General features: G+C 56.5%; 2 protein-coding genes across 2 annotated transcripts; one reads left to right on the plus strand and one right to left on the minus strand.

The window, feature by feature from the left end:
- The first annotated feature begins 1,387 nt into the window (after window positions 1-1,387).
- Window positions 1,388-3,578, plus strand: ZNF784 (zinc finger protein 784). Its single transcript, XM_036275522.1, has 2 exons — window positions 1,388-1,465; window positions 2,682-3,578. The coding sequence occupies exons 1-2, from the start codon at window positions 1,388-1,390 to the stop codon at window positions 3,576-3,578; spliced, it is 975 nt and encodes a 324-aa protein (XP_036131415.1).
- A 3,311-nt stretch (window positions 3,579-6,889) lies between these two features.
- ZNF865 (zinc finger protein 865) lies at window positions 6,890-16,728 on the minus strand. Its single transcript, XM_036273839.1, has 2 exons — window positions 16,715-16,728; window positions 6,890-10,467 (listed from the first exon to the last, which is right to left on the minus strand). Exon 2 carries the CDS (start codon window positions 10,442-10,444, stop codon window positions 7,295-7,297), a length of 3,150 nt encoding a protein of 1,049 aa, XP_036129732.1. The 5' UTR covers window positions 10,445-10,467; window positions 16,715-16,728; the 3' UTR covers window positions 6,890-7,294.
- Between the last annotated feature and the right edge of the window lie 1,295 nt (window positions 16,729-18,023).

Raw genomic sequence — 18,023 nt, forward strand, 5'->3', positions numbered from 1 at the left:
CCCCATGAAAGCACTGGGGACAGTGGCCAAGGCAGTATCATTTCATATATATAGCAAAATAAGAAAGACACTCATGGGAAAGAGAAACAGAAGATGCAAGCTCAACCTCAGGTTAGGAAGGGAGGAGAATGGGTGGGGATACACAGAGGGCTTAGATGTCATCTGTAATGCTGTATATTTTAAGTTTATTTGTGAGCACAGGGGGTTGTTTATATTATTTTGAATACTTTTTATATACAGAAATAGTTAATAATAAGATAAATATAAATAAAAGACTCCTTCTGTGTATTAGTCAAGATAGAATAGGGTATGCTGCAAACAGTCCCCAAACTCAGGGGCTGGATACAACAAATGTGTATTTTAAATGCTACATCTCCAAGGAGGATCAGCACCAGGTTGTGTTCACTGTAGACACTCTGGGAACTTAACTTCAACCAGCAGGTCCCCAAGCCTAGAACGGCAGGAAGGGGACATGGTGACTGCCCCGCTGGCTGTCACTGCGACAGCAAGCTGAAGTTGACACACACCACTTTCACTGATTGTTCATTGGCAAGACAAACAAATTTAAAAAACCACACACAAGACCACGTCTAACTGCAAAGGAAAGTGTAATCTTACCATGTTCCCTGAAGGAGGAGAAACAGGGGGTTTAGGAATGATGGTGATTTTTAGGCATGTCCTACGCTGCCCTTCCACAAAAACCATTTCGGGGTGCTCCAAAGGTCTTTCCAGTCTCTTTTCCCACTGGGTTTTCACAGCATCTCTACAGTTTTACACACGAGATGTACACGTGGTCCAGAGGAGTGTGGTGACTTCTCCAAGGTCACACAGCCAGGCCACGGAAGGAATAAGTGGATGACTAACAAGCGCCCAGCCCTGTCCTTAGTGCTGCCGAAAACGCTTCTTTTCCCGAACATGCGCCAACCTGCGGGTTTGCGCTACATCCCAGCACCACCAGCGTTGTGTTTGTAGAATATCTTTCTGTAAACGGACATAAAAATCCTCCTGTTGGTAAACTTTGCTTCACCGCGTGATCCCGAGCCACACAGAGCAGGTGACGTCAATAACATGCCGTGTGAACACGAAACAAAGGTTACTACATTCTGGAGGGGGTCGATTGACAGCCAGAGCCTATTAATGCGGGTTAAAAAGAGAAATACGAGTTAGGTCGCAACCCCCAGCGCCCCCCGCAGGTTGTCTCCTTGTGGGGGGCAGGTGACAGGTAATTTGGAAGGAAAGGCATCTTTCTCCCCTGGGTGGGGCTGCTCCAGCTACCTGGAAGCCCCGCCCACCTCCCGATGCGCCTGCGCCGCGGCTATGACGTCACCTCAAGCCCCGCCCCCTTCCAGAGAGACCAAGGGCCACGGGGGCGGGGTCTGGGCACAAGATGGCCGCCGAGCGCCCGGAGCCCCGGAGTCCGAGCTCAGCGGCCCGGGAGCCGCGCTCCCCGGAGCCGCCGGACCTGGTGCGAGCGAGGGAGGGACCTGGGTGGGGGGCCCCAGGTGGGAGGAGGCCACAGGGCAGGTGGCGGGGACGGGGTGGGGCCTATGAGAGCCGGGCGGGGGAGATATTTAGAGCTGTGGCCTGGGGGCGGGGTTTATCGTGTTGCGTGGTGGGCGTGGCCTACAAATGAGCCTATGGTGGTTGAGGGGTGGGGCCTAGGGGCGGGGCCTGAGGAGGGGCGGTGGAGAACATCTGGGCCTCCGACCAGTTCAAGAATTGAGTTTGTCTAATTAGGGGGCGGAACCTTTAGAGGGGCGGTGCCTCCGAGAGAATCTGGGGCTGGTGAACTTGGGTGAAAGGTTGGGAAGGTGATCTTGAAAGACAAGGGTTGGGGGTTTTGGGAGCACCCATATTGGGTTGGGGGGGTGATTCTGGAAGGGTCTGAGCGGTGCGTCTCCAAATGCCCAAGGGAGGATTTGGGGGGGAGAAATGACTGCTCCAGGTGACTCTGGGACCACTCTCAGGTTTCTCCACTCGGGACTGGAGAGTGAGAACATCCATTCAACAAACATTTATACTGAGCTCTGTTTACTTGGGGGTTCAGTAGATGGTAGGCGAACAAGGCAGATAAGTACTGTGCTCCCCGGAAGCTTTGCAGTCTAGTAGGGAGAGAGACTTTAAGGAGATTTATTGTGTTGTGTTTTAGAAAGGAAATAAAGACCGGCTGCTGGAGTGGGGGTGAGGGAGCTAAATTTAGACGAGAGCAGTCAGCTGTGTGCCGGCTTATATTTACACTGGGGTCAGAGAGATAAGCAGGAGCCAGGTCGCGATGGATATTACTAGGACGGTTTGGGATTTTTAAGCGCACTTTGAGCCACGGGAGCGTGTTGCGTGGGGAAAGGACTTGATCTGATTTCCATTTTCAAAAGGTCATTCGGGCGGCTTTGGCGAGGCGGGTGATAGGGAGCAGGCTAAGAACAGAGGTTCCTTTCAGGAGGCTTTTTCAGTCGTCAAGGCAAGAAATGACTGGCTTTTAATAGGAGTGGAGGAGGAGTCATGGCTGGGTCGTGATGTATGCTGGACCAGAGGGGAAGTCTTGATGCGGAAAGAGCAGGACCTAGAATTGAGGGGGCCCAGTATCCTACAAAGGAGATGGACGTTTGCAACAAGTGGGACCGTGTTGGGGAGGCCTTGAGGCAGGGTCCACAGCCTCCTCTTTTCTTCCCCCACCTCCCCAGGTCCTGGTGCCTGATGACAGCAGCCCCACCACACCCCCAACTGACGTCATTGAGATCCAGGTGGTGAAAGTGACAGACACCACTCTGGTACCAGAGCCCCCGGAGCCAGGTTCTCTTCACTGTGCCTTGTGCCCAGCTGCCTTCCGGCTGGTCTCCGAGTTGCTGTTCCATGAACATGGCCACCTGGCGGGGGCCGAGGGCGGCGGGCAGGGTGCGGATCCAAGCCGGTGTCATGTGTGTGGCCACAGCTGTCCGGGCCCCGCCAGCCTCCGCGCCCACTACAGCCTGCACACGGGAGAGCGCCCTTACCGCTGCCCGCTGTGCCCCCGGGCCTTCAAGGCTCTGGCGCCCCTGCTTCGACACCAGCACCGGCACGGGGTGGAGCCAGGTACCTCTCAGAGGCCCCCAGAGGTGGCAGCAGCGGCGGCTCGGGGCCAGGGGCCAGGGGTGCCCCCGGAGCGGTCGGAGGTGGTGATGGCGGCGGCGGCAGCGGGCGCAGCCGTGGGAAAGCCCTTCGCCTGCAGGTTCTGCGCCAAGCCGTTCCGCCGCTCCTCGGACATGCGCGACCACGAGCGAGTGCACACGGGCGAGCGGCCCTACCACTGTGGCGTCTGCGGCAAGGGCTTCACGCAGTCCTCGGTGCTGAGCGGCCACGCCCGCATCCACACCGGCGAGCGCCCCTTCCGCTGTGCGCTCTGCGATCGCACTTTCAACAACTCCTCCAACTTCCGCAAGCACCAGCGCACACACTTCCACGGCCCCGGGCCGGGACTCAGAGACTCCAGGAGCCAGCTGGCGGCGGGGATGGAGGGGCCAGGGGGTGGGCGTGGGGCGGGAAACACTTTAGAAGAGGGGCGTGGGCAGACAGCGACCATGAAGGTGGAGGTGGACCAATAAGTAGGCTGGTCAACACGGGAGGTAGGCAGCACATTGCAGAGGAGGGGTTGGGTGGGACAGGAGGCGAGTGGCGGATGAGGGGGGGAGAGGTGACACACGCCATGAGCAGCTAGTGTGGGAGAGCAGAGGAACAGCCACATTCAGGGCTTTCACCCACCCACCACTCAGACACAGAACGGCACAGACGCAGCCCAGTGGCTGTCCAGCTAGCTATATGCAAGGAAGGCAGGCTGGATGTCGTTGCCCCGTCTGCCTGCTCATTGAGTCGTCCTTGTCCTTGTGCAAGACAGCATGTCACAACAGAGCCTGCACCATACACAGGTGGAGCCCGGGCTGAGTGGAATGGCAGATCTAGGGTCTACCATAGTGCCCCTGGCCAGCCCTTCATCTGCTGAACCCTGAACTGTCTTGGGACCTAGGGTGGACCAGGATGAAATATTTTGCTACCTCACTGGGTTGCACTGAACATGGGAGGTCTACCCACCCACCCTCAGGCAGAAGTCACCCACTGGGTCCTCCATAAAGAGACTCTGGAATCCCATCACCTCAAGCCAGAGCGTCCCCAAGTCATAGCCTAGAGCACTTGAGCCTCAAGAATGTAAACCTGACCCATCGTAGGGATCTCGACTCCAAGAGCTGCTACCCATGTTCCTTCCCATGGTCGTCCCTTCTTAACCAACCAGAATCCTCTTCCAAGGCAACTGAAAATCCAGACAGCAGCTACCTACCGTCCCACTCCCAAAGCTTTAGTCTCAGAGACCCCAGCCTCCACCCGGGTCTACAAAGTAACCTCAGGTTTCTCTAATATCCACTCCCAGTTTGAAGCAAGCCGCTTACTGCCTGGCCCCAAGCTACCCCAAGGGAAGGGCCGGTGGATGGCCAGTGTGTGGTGGGGTGTGCAATGAGAGTGGGGTGGGGGGAGGACTTGGGAGCTGGGTGGGAAGCCTCCAGCTCTATTCCTATTAAAGGGCTTTCCTGAAGGCTTGTTCTATGTCGGCCTTGTGTTTGGGTTGTCTCTGCTGGGGGCCACACTCTGGTATTGCCACCAACAGTGAATTGCAGTGTACCTTTCTCCAAATCTCTTTAGAATGGGGTTGGACAGCAACTGGCTCTTCAGAGACGGAAGTGGTTCAGCTATGGGAGTGGGGGGCCAGGCATGGTTGGCAAGATGAAGGAACTCCTGTGATCAGTATGCGTACAAAGGAAGATCTCAGATTTGCTCACCCAACACTCCCTTGAGATATCCCTAAAACAAGTCATAACGTGAAACCTCTTTGTGTTTCCCCCAAAGAAATGCCCATGTAGCCCTGACTGGTTTTGTCCAGTGGTTAAAGCATTGGCCTGCGGTTCTGAGAGACCTGGGTTCAGTTCCCACTAAGGGCACGTACCTCAATTGCAGTTTGTCCCTGGCCCTGGTTGGGTCATGGGGGTGGCAACCACTCGATGTGTCCCTTTCACGTCGATGTTTCTCTCCCCCCCACCCCCACTCTATCTGAACAAAAAATGAAACAATGTCCTCGGGTGAGGATTAAAAAAAAAAGATACCCATGAATTTAAAAAAAAAAAAAAAGTCTGATCTTGGGAGAAATGCCCATGTTCCCTGTCTCCTGAAACCTGATTCAAAACCTGGGCAGGTCCCTTAAGTCATCACCCCTCATCCATTTATCTAATCCCCATCAATTTCCTGCTACTGAGCCAGTGAAATCTCTTGGGCACCCGAACGCTCCTTTTCACCATCACTACTCTTGTAGACCAAGCCAGCAGGGCCTCGCATCAGGATAACCATACAGCAGCCCAGCCTCCGGGCGCTGCCTTCCTTCTCCATCCCACAGCCACACTCATCCTTCAAAGCCACGGGTCCCGCCTCATCACCAACCCACAAGCTTTGATTAGGGATGGCCCATGTGCCTGCCTGAGGAGCCAGGTGGCAGTGTAAATTAAACGAGGAAGGTGGTGGGTTCAAGGGGCAATACAGCACATTCGAGGTGAAACGTGGAGACTGACATGGGCTCTGAGTTGGGATTGGGGGCATGGTAGGGGCTGGTGATAGATTGGAGAATGTGTGCCCATCTGAATGGCTACTGAGCTCGGAAGGGTGCAGGCTGGGTTAATGTGATAGTGTCTAATTCGTTCAGAAGTTGCAAAAGCTCGTATTATGTAAAATGGTTTGACGTTCAAATGTTGGCAACTAAGTCCAAGTTGTGTTGTTTTTTAAATGCATGGGCTAATCAAAATGTATCAGGGGCTTGGATCCAGCCTGGCAGCAGCCAGCTTCCAGGGTCCACCGGCCTCCACCATTTGGAATTCAAAGACCTTCAGGATCCAGCTTCCCACACCCCGACCCTTCCATCCATTCTAATCGAAACACCCAAATAGCCTGGTTTGGCCACACTGAACCCTCCACCTGGAATCCTTTGCCCATCTTACCTGGCTCTATGTCTTTGCTCAGGAATCACTTCCTCCAGGAAGCTGGTTTGGCCCCCAGTCTGAGAAGGTGACTCCTCTGTGCTCCCTCAGCCCATCTTTTGCAGTGTGCCGCTCCACACCCATGTGACTGGTGAGCCCTGGGACACTGGCACGCTGGGTCCTCAGCATTAGAGCATGGTGGCCACACTGGGTGGCCGCCTTTGTGTGTGTGGGTCAAACTGGACTCGCCCAGGCAGGCAGCGCCCCGAGCTGGCTTTGTCTTCATTTCACACTGAGGCATGTGCCACTGCAGTCCCAGCTGTGGCCTGGGCCTGCCAGGTGTCCTTGGAGCCTTTCGTCTCCAGGACCTCAGCCTCCTCTTGACAAATGGGATAAAATGCACTTGCATATCTCACTGTCTTGAGAATCCAAATGAGGACTGTGAAAGGGCTTTTGGAATGCCTCCAAATTACCAGGAGGGACAGGCAGTGAGTGAGCGGCAGAGGCCAACCATCTCACTGGGGGGCAAGGAGCATGTCTAGTTCGTGTTTCCCCAGGCCCAGCAAAGGGCCTGGCAGACAAGGGGCTTCAGGAAACGTTGGTTGTGAACAAATGCTGACGGCACCTCGAAGGGAAAGGCGTCTGGGCATGTTGTCAGTTCCTGACAGCAGAGATTCACCTGTCTTGGATGCAGCAATTACTCAGTAAATACCAGGGAGATGAGGTGGAGGATGGGGGGGAATAGAAATCCCAGGGAAACAGAAAGCATTCTCACCCTTGCATTTGCCAGCACTTAATCCCCTCTCCCCAGGAGGTAAGAAAGGAGTCCATCACCCTGGTGATAAGGTTTATTATCTCTGCTCTGTACAAGCCGCGTCTGCCACCCCGCCCCCCACCCCACAATCCAAAAGAGCACCCAGGCCCCTTTGTGCCCTCCCAATTCCGCTCATATCCCACAGTCCAGCTGGAACCCAAGGAAGGGGAAGGGCAGTTCATACCCACCTCCACCGAGGCTTGTGGGGGACAGAATGCTGCTGGAGCAGGGGGGCTGATGGGGTTACAAAACGGGGCTGTAGGGAGGATCAAGTTCAGTGTCAGATGGGATTAGAGGAGGGCCAGAGAGGTCCTGGTCGGGAGTGATTCAGCCTTCAGTTTGTACATCAAACTGGCCTGGAAGGAGGCTAGTCTGTCTGAATTTCTGAAAGATGGAGGGGGAAACAGTGGGGAGCGGGCAGTCTGACCTGCGGCCGGGGAGGGGCGAGTCTGGAAGGGGTCATCTGAATGGAGTGGCGAATGAGAAGCCCACCTGGTCAGGCCTCCTTCCCGGCCAAGGTGCCGGCCCCTGCTCCAGGCCCCCCAAGGCCCTCCGCCTTGTGCGCCAGGCGGTGTTTCTTGAGGCCGTAGGTGTTGGCGAAACCCTCCCCGCAGGAGGAGCAGCGGAAGGGCCGGCCGCCCTGGTGGGCCGCCAGGTGCTTGCGGAAGTAGCCAGGATCCTTGAAGGCCTTGAGGCAGGCGGGGCAACGGAGCTCAGGCCGCGGCGGCTCGTGGGCACGTTGGTGGCGCAGCACAGAGCTCAGGTAGAAGAAGCCCTTACCGCAGTGCTCGCATCGGTACGCGCGCTCACCCAGGTGCAGCCGCTGGTGCTCCAGCAGGTTGGAGCGGTAGCGGAAGGTCTTGCCGCAGGCCCCGCAGCGCTGGGGCCGGGCCACGGCGTGTAGCCGCCGGTGCTCTGCCAGGCTGGATGACTGGGCAAACCGCTTGGCGCACACGCCACACTTAAAGGCTCGCTCACCCGTGTGCACCACGCGGTGCTGTCGCAAGTACCAGGAGCGCAGGAAGCCTCGGCCGCACACGCCACACCGGTAGGGCCGCTGCTCCGTGTGGCAGCGTTGGTGGCGCATCAGCAGAGCTGCCTCCCAGAAGCGCTTGCCGCACACCGGGCAGCGGAAGCCCCGCTTCTGCCGGTGGCTGCGCCGGTGCAGGAGCAGGTCATAGGCACCAGCGAAGCTCTGGCCACAAAGGCCGCAGCCCAGGGTCCGCCGCACCAGGTGCACGTACTTGTGAGTGACCAGGCCCAGGAAGTGCTTGAAGCTCTGGCCGCAAGTGGCACAGCTGAAGCGTTCAGGGCCTGAGCTGGCGCCCCCACTGCCCCCAGTGCCCCCCGCGCTGCCGGCGTCATCGCCCCCAGACACCCCTGCCAGCGCCGCCACGGCCGCCCCCACTTCCCCTGCCAGCCCGTTGTCCAGCACGTTGGCTGCCTCGGCGCCACCAGAGCCATCCGCGGGCTGCTGGCCACTGGTTGTGGGCGGGAGCAGGCGCTCGGGGGCGGCCTGGTGCACCAGCTTGTGCCACATGAGGTTCTCAATGAAGCCGAAGGTCTTGCCACAGGCATCACAACCGTAGGGCTTCTCCGTCATGTGGGCCTCTTTGTGGCTCATGACATGGAAGAGATCTGGGAAGTGCTCACCGCAGTCCGAGCAGGCATAGCTCAGGCCCTCGGCGGCCCCCGTGGCCGTGGCCGAGGAGCCTGGGCCGCAGGCCCCGGGCGCGCCCTGGGTGGTGGGGAGGCCCGCGGCCCCGGCCAGGGCACAGGGCAGCTGCAGCCGGTGCACTTGGCGGTGGCGCGTCAGACTTTGCGGGTAGCCGAAGACCTTGCCACAGAGCTCACACTTGTAGGGGCGCTCGCGGGTGTGTACCACGTGGTGCTTGCTCAGGTGGAAGGATTCGCGGAAGCGCTTTCCACACACGGGACACTGGTGTGGCTTCTCGCCCGTGTGGATACGCTCGTGGCGCTTCAGGGTCTCGCGGCGCCCGAAGCCACGCCCACAGATTCCGCAGCAGAAAGTCTTTCCAGGGCCGCTGGCGCCTGTACCACCTGCCCCGCTGGTCCCTGCCCCGAGCAGCAGAGGGTGCGCACCTAGAAGCGGCACGGGCATGGCCCCGTAAACCACGGCTGCTGCAGCCGCCGCCGCCTTCTCACTGTCGGTGGCAGGGGTGTCGGGTGGCAGCAGGTAGGGGCCCGGGGGAAAGGTGGGCGCGGGCTGCGAAACGGCAGCCGCTGCATCCTTGGGCGCATCAGGGGTGGCGGGCGGTGCGTGTGCCGCCTTGTGGCGGAGCAGGCTCTGCGGTGCCGAGTAGGACTTGCCACACAGGTCGCAGGGGTACACGGGCCGGGGTCCCGCAGCGCCCGCGTGCGCCGCCTGGTGCTTGAGTAGGTAGGCAGCGTCGCGAAAGGCCTTGCCACAGACGCCGCAGGGCAGGCGCAGCAGGTCGGCCGAGTGGGTCTTCACATGGCGCTTAAGGCTCTCCCTGCGGTTGAAGCTCTTGCTGCACACGGAGCACGAGAAGGGCTTCTCTCCTGTGTGGATTATCTGATGCTGGTGCAGATGGCTGGGCTTCTTGAAGACCTTCCAGCAGAGCGGACAGGCGAAGGGGCCCTCACCGCTACCCGCAGCCGGAGGGGGCGCCCCTACACTTGCCGCTGCGCCTGGGGCTGCGTTTCCTTCCACAGAGGCGGCGGGGGCGGTGACTGTGGACGGAGGGCCCGCAGGGACTGGCGTGGGGGCGCCTGCAGCGGCAGGGGGAGCAGGCAGGCCCAATGGTGGAAGGGTCGCACCTGGTTGCGGTGGGACCCCGGCGGCGGGCTGAGCGTCCTTGTGGCAGCGGCGGTGGCGGATGAGGCTGGAGACGTGGTTGTAGGTACGGCCACAGACGCCACACTCATAAGGCCTCTCCCCGGAGTGCACCAGCATGTGCTGGACCAGGTGCGAGGACTGCTTGAAGGACTTCTGGCACACACCGCACGGGAAGCGCCGCTCCATCAGGTACTTCAGCCTCCGGAAGTAGCCCTTGTCGTCCTTGGTGGGGTCGCAGGCCGCCCCTGCAACGGGGCCCGGCGGGGTCTGCGAAGGGGCAGGGAGCGGCCCAGGTGTCCCAGCTGCAGTGGCCAGCCCTGGCGTCACCCCGGGTCCGGATGCGGGCCCTCCACGTTTCAGGTTCCCAAACAGGTGTTGGTGTCCTGAGAGGTCCACGATGCCCCACTGGGGGGCGGGGAAGGCAGCATCAAAAAGGGGCGGCGGGGGTGCCCCGAAGGCGGGAGGCAAGGGCGGGTCAGGCTTCTTGGCTTGGGAGGACGACGACGAGGACGAAGAGGACGAAGAGGAGGAGGACGATGAGGATGAAGGCGTCTCGGCCTTGGGCTTGAAGGTGGCCTGGGGTGGGTAGTCGTACTGGGGCGGCGGGGGCTGCGGAGGAGGCTGCGGAGGGGGCCCGGGGGTGCAGGGCAGGGCCGCCACCGCTTTGGCATGCTCCCCATACAGCTCCATGGGCTCGAAGCGCTGGTGGTTGAGGAACTCCAGGAAGTCGAAGGGATAGCTCTGGAAGTGCACCCCGTCCTCGCCCCCAATGCCGCCACCGATGCCGCCGCCCCCGGTGCTGCTGCCTGCCGCGTTAGCCTCCATCTCAGCCGGCTGGGATGTGAGACCTTGCAGAGAAAAGGATGCAGCTGAGCAAGCAGGAGGGGCGCATGCCCCCCCCCCCAAGGGGCTGTGTCTGCTGGGGACTGACATCCACCCCGCCGTCTTCTCCAGGTCCTCACACATCTCTGTCCCCCAGACGCTGTATCCCCAGTACTGCCTACAGGCCCCTCCTTTCTCTCTGTCCCAGACCCTAATTCTCCTCAGGCCCCTCAGGTTCTGTGCAATCATAAGAACTGTTCCTGTCAGAGTGATTAAGAAGGTGGCCTCCAGAGCCAGAACTGCAGTCCAGCTGTGTGACCACCGGCAAGTTCCTGAACCTTTCTGTGCCTGGATTTCCTCATCCACGGAGCACACCCCTACTTCACAGGGCTGCCAGGAGGATCCAAGGAGCTAAAATAACCACGAGCCCCTCCCAGTGAGGGTTCCTGGCACCTGTGTGAGCACTCGATAACTGGAGGGTATTATACTGTCGGCGCTGTCACTACTGGAGGAACAGACAGCATAACCTGAGGGCACTGGAATGAAGATAGGGTTGGGAGGGTGGGAAGGAGAATCTGCTGGCCTGGGACACACAGGTTACAGCAGAGGGAAGGCAGCCAGACGCAGCAGGAACATGTGGCCCTGGGCCTGGGCACACCTGGATTCAGGTCCCATCTCCTTACCACACTCTCTCCACTTCTGAAGGGGTGGGCACCCCTAGACTGCAGGGAGTTTAAGGGGCTGACACAGCACATGAGGAAAGGCACTGATTGGCAGAGTTCACTGGGTCCCTAGAGCTCTTTGTACTTTCAGTGATGTCACTCGCCTGGGCAGAGCCTGATGACAGCAGCTCAGAGAGCCTTGTCCTGCCCCCTCCTGGATAGTGGTCATTGTCTGGGCATCTCCTTTACGAGCCTGTTCATTCCAGACTGCAGCTGTCCATGTCTGGGCAGCTCCCCTCTGCCCCCACCTCGGCTCCTGCGATTGATTCCGGAGCCTTGGACCCACACCAGGGCCTCTGCAAACGCCTTGCTGAGTCTGAGGGAGCCAATAAGAAAGCCCCCAAGGTCTGGTGAGCTTCTCAGCCACTGTCCCTGTGCCTGAGGGCCTGGCTTTACACCTAGCCTGTGGAAGGAGTCGGTGGTGCCCACCAAGGCCAGGGCATGTCAGCTCCCATCCATCAGGCTGGCTCCCTCCCCCTCAGGTGAAAGGTGAGTGTCTCCTCCACCCCCCAACCCTCCCAGGGGTGATATTTTTAGCCACCAGCGCTGGGTGTCCTTGGAGGAGACCCAACATCCTATGTCCTTCACACCCTCTGGTTCATGTCATCTCCGGAAGGAGCAAAGGTGTGGCTGGTGTGGGAGCAGAGCCTGGGGTGGAACTTCGGTGGGGAGACAGGGCTGGAGTGGCAGGTGGGCATGGAGGAAGCAGGTGGTAGAGGGGTGCAAGGAGGAGGGGCAGGACGGAAGGTATCTTGGGGAATAAGCCATTGCTCCGGCTCACCTCCACCGGAGGGCACATTACTAACTGCTACCCTTGACTGGGCACACTGTACAGGCCACCCACTGTTCTGAGCACATTATGCATGTTAACTCACTGAATCACCACCACAACTCGACAAGACTACGACACAGGGGCTATGGTTATCCCCACTTGACAGATGAGAAGACAAGGTAGAGAGAGGTCAAATGACTTGTCTAAGGTCACTTAGTAAGTCCCCAAAGGGCGTTTCCTGAGGTGAAGAAAGTAAGGGGTGGAACTGTGGGGGTAAAGCCCTTATTTGGGGATGCTCCCTGGATTGCAAGGGGCCCAGTGGGAGAGGGAGGTGGTCATCATCTTTAGCAGACAGAACAGTGATGTGGTGAGATCATGCCCTCTGCCTGGAATGTTCTTCCCCATATCTCAAGGTTCTCTCCTGCCTCCTTCAGGTCTCTGCTCTGATGTCACCTCCAAGAGATGTGACAGCCCCTTACCTCATCACCTGCTATCCCCTCGTCCTGCTGCTGTTTTCATCATGGTCACCACCACTGATTTACTGAGTCTATTTCTTTTTTTTTTTTAATTGCCCTTGACCAGGAATCGAACTTGTGACTCTTCAGTCGGCAGGCCAATGCTCTAATCACTGAGCCAAACTGGCCAGGGCTACTGTGTCTATTTCATTTGCTAAGTGTTTCCTGTCTGGCCCTTGCATTTAACAGCAAGAACTGCCTGCCTCGTTTGCTACTGTGCCCCCGCAGTGTGCTAACACAGTGCCTGGCACAGTGTGGGTACTCCATCAACATCTGAAAATATGTGGGAATGAAACAGCACCCTCCTAAATCACTAGTGGGTCCACGAAGAAATCACCAGTGAAGTTAGATGCATGGAAATGGAAACATAACATATTTGAGGATGTAGCTAAAGCTGTGCTCAAAGGTAAATTTATAGCTGTAAATGCCTATATTGACAAATATTTGAAGAATGAGTGAAAGGATGAGACTAAGGTGACCAGAACTCCCTGATGAAGGGAGAGGGACATTTAGCAGCATCTCAGCTGACACTGAAGTGGATCCCTAGGAGAAGGAATCGGGATGGTGATGTTATGAGGGCAGGTGGGAAGATGCTAAAGGGCTGTGAGTCAGAGAGGAGCAGGTGGTGTTCCTGGGGACAGGACTGATCAAGCTCATGATTATTCCACCAGGAAGTAAGAGACATTTCTGCTGTCAGGGCACCCAAGACTTACATTGGTGTCTTTCTAAAGAGAGATGTATCATGGGAGGGTTTCCTGAAAAGGCATGATCGGGAAATGGTCTCAAGGGGCAGGAATCCCACAGCAACCACAGCCACACTCCTAACAGCTAATGTTTATTGTCTGACCAGATTGATAGGAACCATTGCCTTGATACATCACAATAGTCCTGTGCCATTATTGGTCCCATTTTAAAAGTGGGGAAGCTAAGGAAAGGGGGTTTGTTTCCCCAAGATCATAGAGCCAGCAAAGAGGAAAGCAGGTACGGGACTCCAAGTCTCTGAGGCCAGGACCTGTGGGCCGTTCCCCTATAACAAGCTGCCTTGTGATAAAATTCTAGCTTGTTAGTAACAATGGTAACATCTAGTACCTTGTAACACTGAATGAGTACTTTCTATGTACCAAGTACAAGTCTAAATCCTTTACGGTGTCCACTCAATGAATCTTCCCAATAATCCTACAAGATGGTTACAATTATTAACTGTTTCACAGAGAAAGAGACTGAGGGCCAGAGAAGTAGATTAATCTGAAGTCACACTACTAACAGGCAGCAGGGCCAGGGATTAAAGGCAGGTAGTGGGGCTCCACAGTGTGTGATCTTACCCCCTACATGCTGCCTTTCAATTTCTCCAAAATAAAGGAAGGTCTCCACTCTACCTTACACTGCAAATATACTTTGTCTCATCCACTTCCCTACCACCAATCCCCAGGAATAGCCACCGGGATTTATTGAATACTAACAAGCATTACACTAGGTTCCTTATGTGGTTTGTCTCAATCAAACTTCCTAACAGACTCACACGATAATTCACAGGCAGGAGGACTAAGGCCAAACTATACCCCTCCTCTGCTCAAACCTGGCAGTGACCCCATCTCACTCAAAGTCCTTTTGATGACCTAAATAGCATCCCACCCCCACCCCTAGGCCTCCTGGCTGCTCCGCCAATGTGCCAGCTACTCTCCTGCCCCAGGCCTTTGCAATTGCTGTTGCTTCTGACCCTGAATGCTCTGACTCACCCTCTAACCTCCCTCAAGTCTTTGCTCAAATGTCATCTTCTCAGTGAGACTCCCCATGAGCCCCATAATCTGTCACCCAGACAAACACTCCTGCTCTCCCCAAACCACTTCATTTCTCCCCTTTCCAATCAGCATCACCTAATAAACCATAAACCATATATTCTGTTTGTTTGTCTTGGTGGTGGTGGTCTCCCCCTCTAGAAGGTGGGCTCCATGCATGCAAGGATCTTTATTTCATTTGTTCTAATCACTGATCTATCCCCAGGACCCAGCACAGTACCTGTCTCCAAACATACTTGTTAAATACATGAGAATGAGGCTAGAAAAAGAGGGAGTGGTTAGCTCAACAATATGAACACCAGTGGCATCCAGGGTTCACCCTTTTTTTTTTTTTTTTTAAATTTTCTTCCTTTATTAATTTTAGAGAGAGGAAGGGAGAAGGAGAGGGAGGTAAAAACATCGATGAGAGAGAACATCAATTGGCCGCCTCCTGCATGCACCTCACTGGGAATTTGGCCCACAACCTGGGCATGTGCCCTGACCGGGAGTTGAACCGGCGACCTCTTGGTGCATGGGTTGACACTCAACCACTGAGCCACACCAGTTGGGCCAGGGTTCATCTCTTTAACCATTTCATTCTTGGGGGAAGGGAGCTAAGAGCTGCCCCTAGGGTGGGCTACATTTGTCCTGGAGGAGGGGGTAACTTTTTGGTATATGACTTTCTGGAAGGACAAGATGTCGACAGGAAATTCTTGAAAGAATTTCCTGCCACCCTCCAACACTGCAGTCCCTGTAACACTATACCCTTATCCTGCTGTATTTTCTTCACGCACATGTATTTTCTTTTTCAACTGTCTACCCCATGAACTAGCACATGCACTCCATGAGGGCAAAGGGTTCTGTCTATTCTGTCCTCTGTTGCATGTCCAGTGTGTAGTAGGTGCTCATTGAAAGCTGTTGAACAAATGAATGAAATACATTCTGGGCTTGGTAGGGCAGACAAAGGCCAGTTCACTGATTACAATCCCATCATCTCCACAGCCCTCTCTGATCACACATTCCCTCCCCTCATTCCCATCTCATGGGCTTCCCCGGCCGCTCCTCCATTCACGATGATCATGCCCACCTCAGGACCTTTGCACTGCTCTTCCCTCTGCCTGCGACAGCCCACCCAGATATTTTCATGGCTAAGTGAGCTCTGTTAATTCAAGATGTACCTCTGAAGTAGCTACCAGGCTCTCAGAAAACACAATTGATCATATTTGTTTACATGTTTTTTTTTTGTTTGTTTTTTTTTAATCCTCACCTGAGGACACTTTTCCATTTTTTGCACAGACAGAGTGGGAGGGAGACAGAGGAAGGGAGAGAGAGTGAGAAACATCGACCTGAAGGGACACATCGAGTGGCTGCCACCCGCACGACCAACCAGGGCCGGGGACAAACTGCAACCGAAGTACGTGCCCTTAGCGGGAACCGAACCCGGGTCTCTCCGGACCACAGGCCGACGCTCTAACCGCTGAGCCAAACTGGCCAGGGCTGTTTACATGTTTTTTATATATCTCCTCAACTAGACAGTAAAACCCACAAAAAAGACTGTGTGCACCTCTCTCCTTCACAGCTGTATGCCCCGGACCTAGATCAATGAAGATCGAGTGAATCAATACCAGGGGAGAAAGAGCTCCCACCCCAGTGAGGTTGGGGGGGTCTTCTCCAGGGAATCCAGGATGGAGTTAGAGCTGGGTGAGAAGGGGCAGGTTAGGACGAGGCTTCATGGACGGGTGCTGCCCTCTGGGACAGGAACCAACCACAGGACCTGACCTGGAGACAGATGAGTTGGGAGCCCGGGCTACACAGGCAGCTATTCCTACCAGAAGAGGGAGAGGATGTGGGTGTGAGAACACACCTCTAGAGGGAGCTGTTCTACGCGGAGAGGGTCTGGGGGTGTTGAAAGGGGTATTTTCAAGAGGAATTACTGGGGAGGAGGGTGGTGCAGAAGGGAAAAAAAAAGGCATTCTTGGCTGCTAACCAGAAGAGAAGGTATTTATACACTAATAAAGGGGGTTGTTGAGGGGAAGTGGTTAGGAGTTTGGGGGGGCTGTGTGAACAGAGATAATGGGGGGCATTCCGTTATAAAGCACCAATGCAACATTCTTTGGTGGCAACCTACAGGAGCCACTAAAGCAGGGTTCAGGGGTAGCTGGTCTGTGTGGGGGAGGGCAACGCTGGTAGCATTTGGGGGGGCTGTCCTGGAGGAAGCAATGACGGGGGGCTACGTAGAAGAGATCCTATGAGAAAGCAGCAGTTTAGGGGAGCGCCATGAAAGAGGGCGTTCTGGCCGCCGTCCTACGTGGGGGCGTTAATGGGACAGGTATCTGGGTGCTGTTATGGGGGCGCAGTGATGGGGGCCCCTGGCGTGGGCCCGGCGCAAGGAGCACTGATGGGGACGTTCTGAGGACCAGAGCGGGCCTGGGCGGGACCCCCCGCCCCCGTTGCCCCCGCGCCTCCAGGCCACGCGCCCCGTCACTCACCGGCGCCGGGGGTCTCCGCCGGGAGGAGGCCGAGGAGGCGGAGGAGGCGCCGCCGCTCTGGGGAGACCCGAGGGCCTGACCGGAAGTGCCGCCCCCACCCCTCCCTCCCCTCCCCGGCAGCCCCGCGCCGCCTGCCTGCCCGCCCGGAAGCGGAAGTCGCGCTCGTCTCCGAGGCGCCGGCGTGGAGGAGCGGAAAGAGGAGGCTGTGGAGGCTGTGGAGGCGGCGGCGGCGGCGGCGACCAGAAGAGGGAAGTGCGCCTGCGTGCTAGCTCGGGGGCGCAGGCAGGGAAAGACTAGCCCACTTCCGGTGGGCGAGCTGAGCAAGTGCGCCTGCGCCCTGAGCGCCGGCTTCTCGGGGCCCCGCCCACGCGCTCCGGTCATCGGGTTATGCCACGCCCCTAGCGCAAATCTCACGCTTAAGCCCCGCCCACCACCTGGATTATTATTTCAGAGATTAATTATAAACCCCGCCTGACGTCATAAAATACGTCCTCCTTGCCTTGGTTCCACGCATTTTCTCCTGTCCATCCTCAACTGCAAAACACTACTCTAAAACGCCACCTTTCCCTAAGCCCCGCCCCCCACCCCCCTCTAGACCAGGCCTCTCAGAGCTCTAGGCCAAGCCACGCCCCGCTTAATCTCCGCACCTCCTCCCTAGCATTCAAGCTCCACCTCTCTCACAATTTCAATGTGATCTTTGTGCCTCTAATCCTTTAGTAAAGGACTCACTTCGATCAGTGATTCTCAAATTATCGTCCAAAGTCCAGCAGCAGCGGCATCACCCCGGAAATGGTTAGAAATGGAAATTCTCAGGCCCCCTGCTCCAGACGTTCTGAGTCAGAGACCCCAGGGGTACAAACTTCCAATTATAAAATACATTAAGTCACAGTAATGTCCTCTACAGCATAGGGAATAGTCAATATTGTAATAACTGTATGGTGACAGATGGTAACTAGACTTAATGTGGTCACCTCGTAATGTATAGAAAATACCGAGTCACTATGTGGTAGACCTACACTAATATAATATTGTATGTCAACTATAATCCTGTAAAAAAATACCCAGCAGGTGATTCTGATGCAGGTTGAAGTCAGAACCACTGCTTCACCCATTTGACACTTCCTCTCATATCTCTGCAAAACTCGCCCGTCTCAGACCTACCCCCATCCTGCTAAGATTCCCCTCTCAGGGGTTTGCCTCAGAGTCACTCCTCTCTTTGGTACCCCTCCTTTCCCTTGGCCTGAATAGCAGGCATGCCCACCTCAGCATCTTAAGTTCAGTCCCACCCCTCCTGACACCTTGCCCTAGT

This window comes from Molossus molossus, unplaced genomic scaffold (genome assembly GCF_014108415.1).
Source record: "Molossus molossus isolate mMolMol1 unplaced genomic scaffold, mMolMol1.p scaffold_m16_p_21, whole genome shotgun sequence".
Lineage (NCBI taxonomy): Eukaryota > Metazoa > Chordata > Mammalia > Chiroptera > Molossidae > Molossus > Molossus molossus.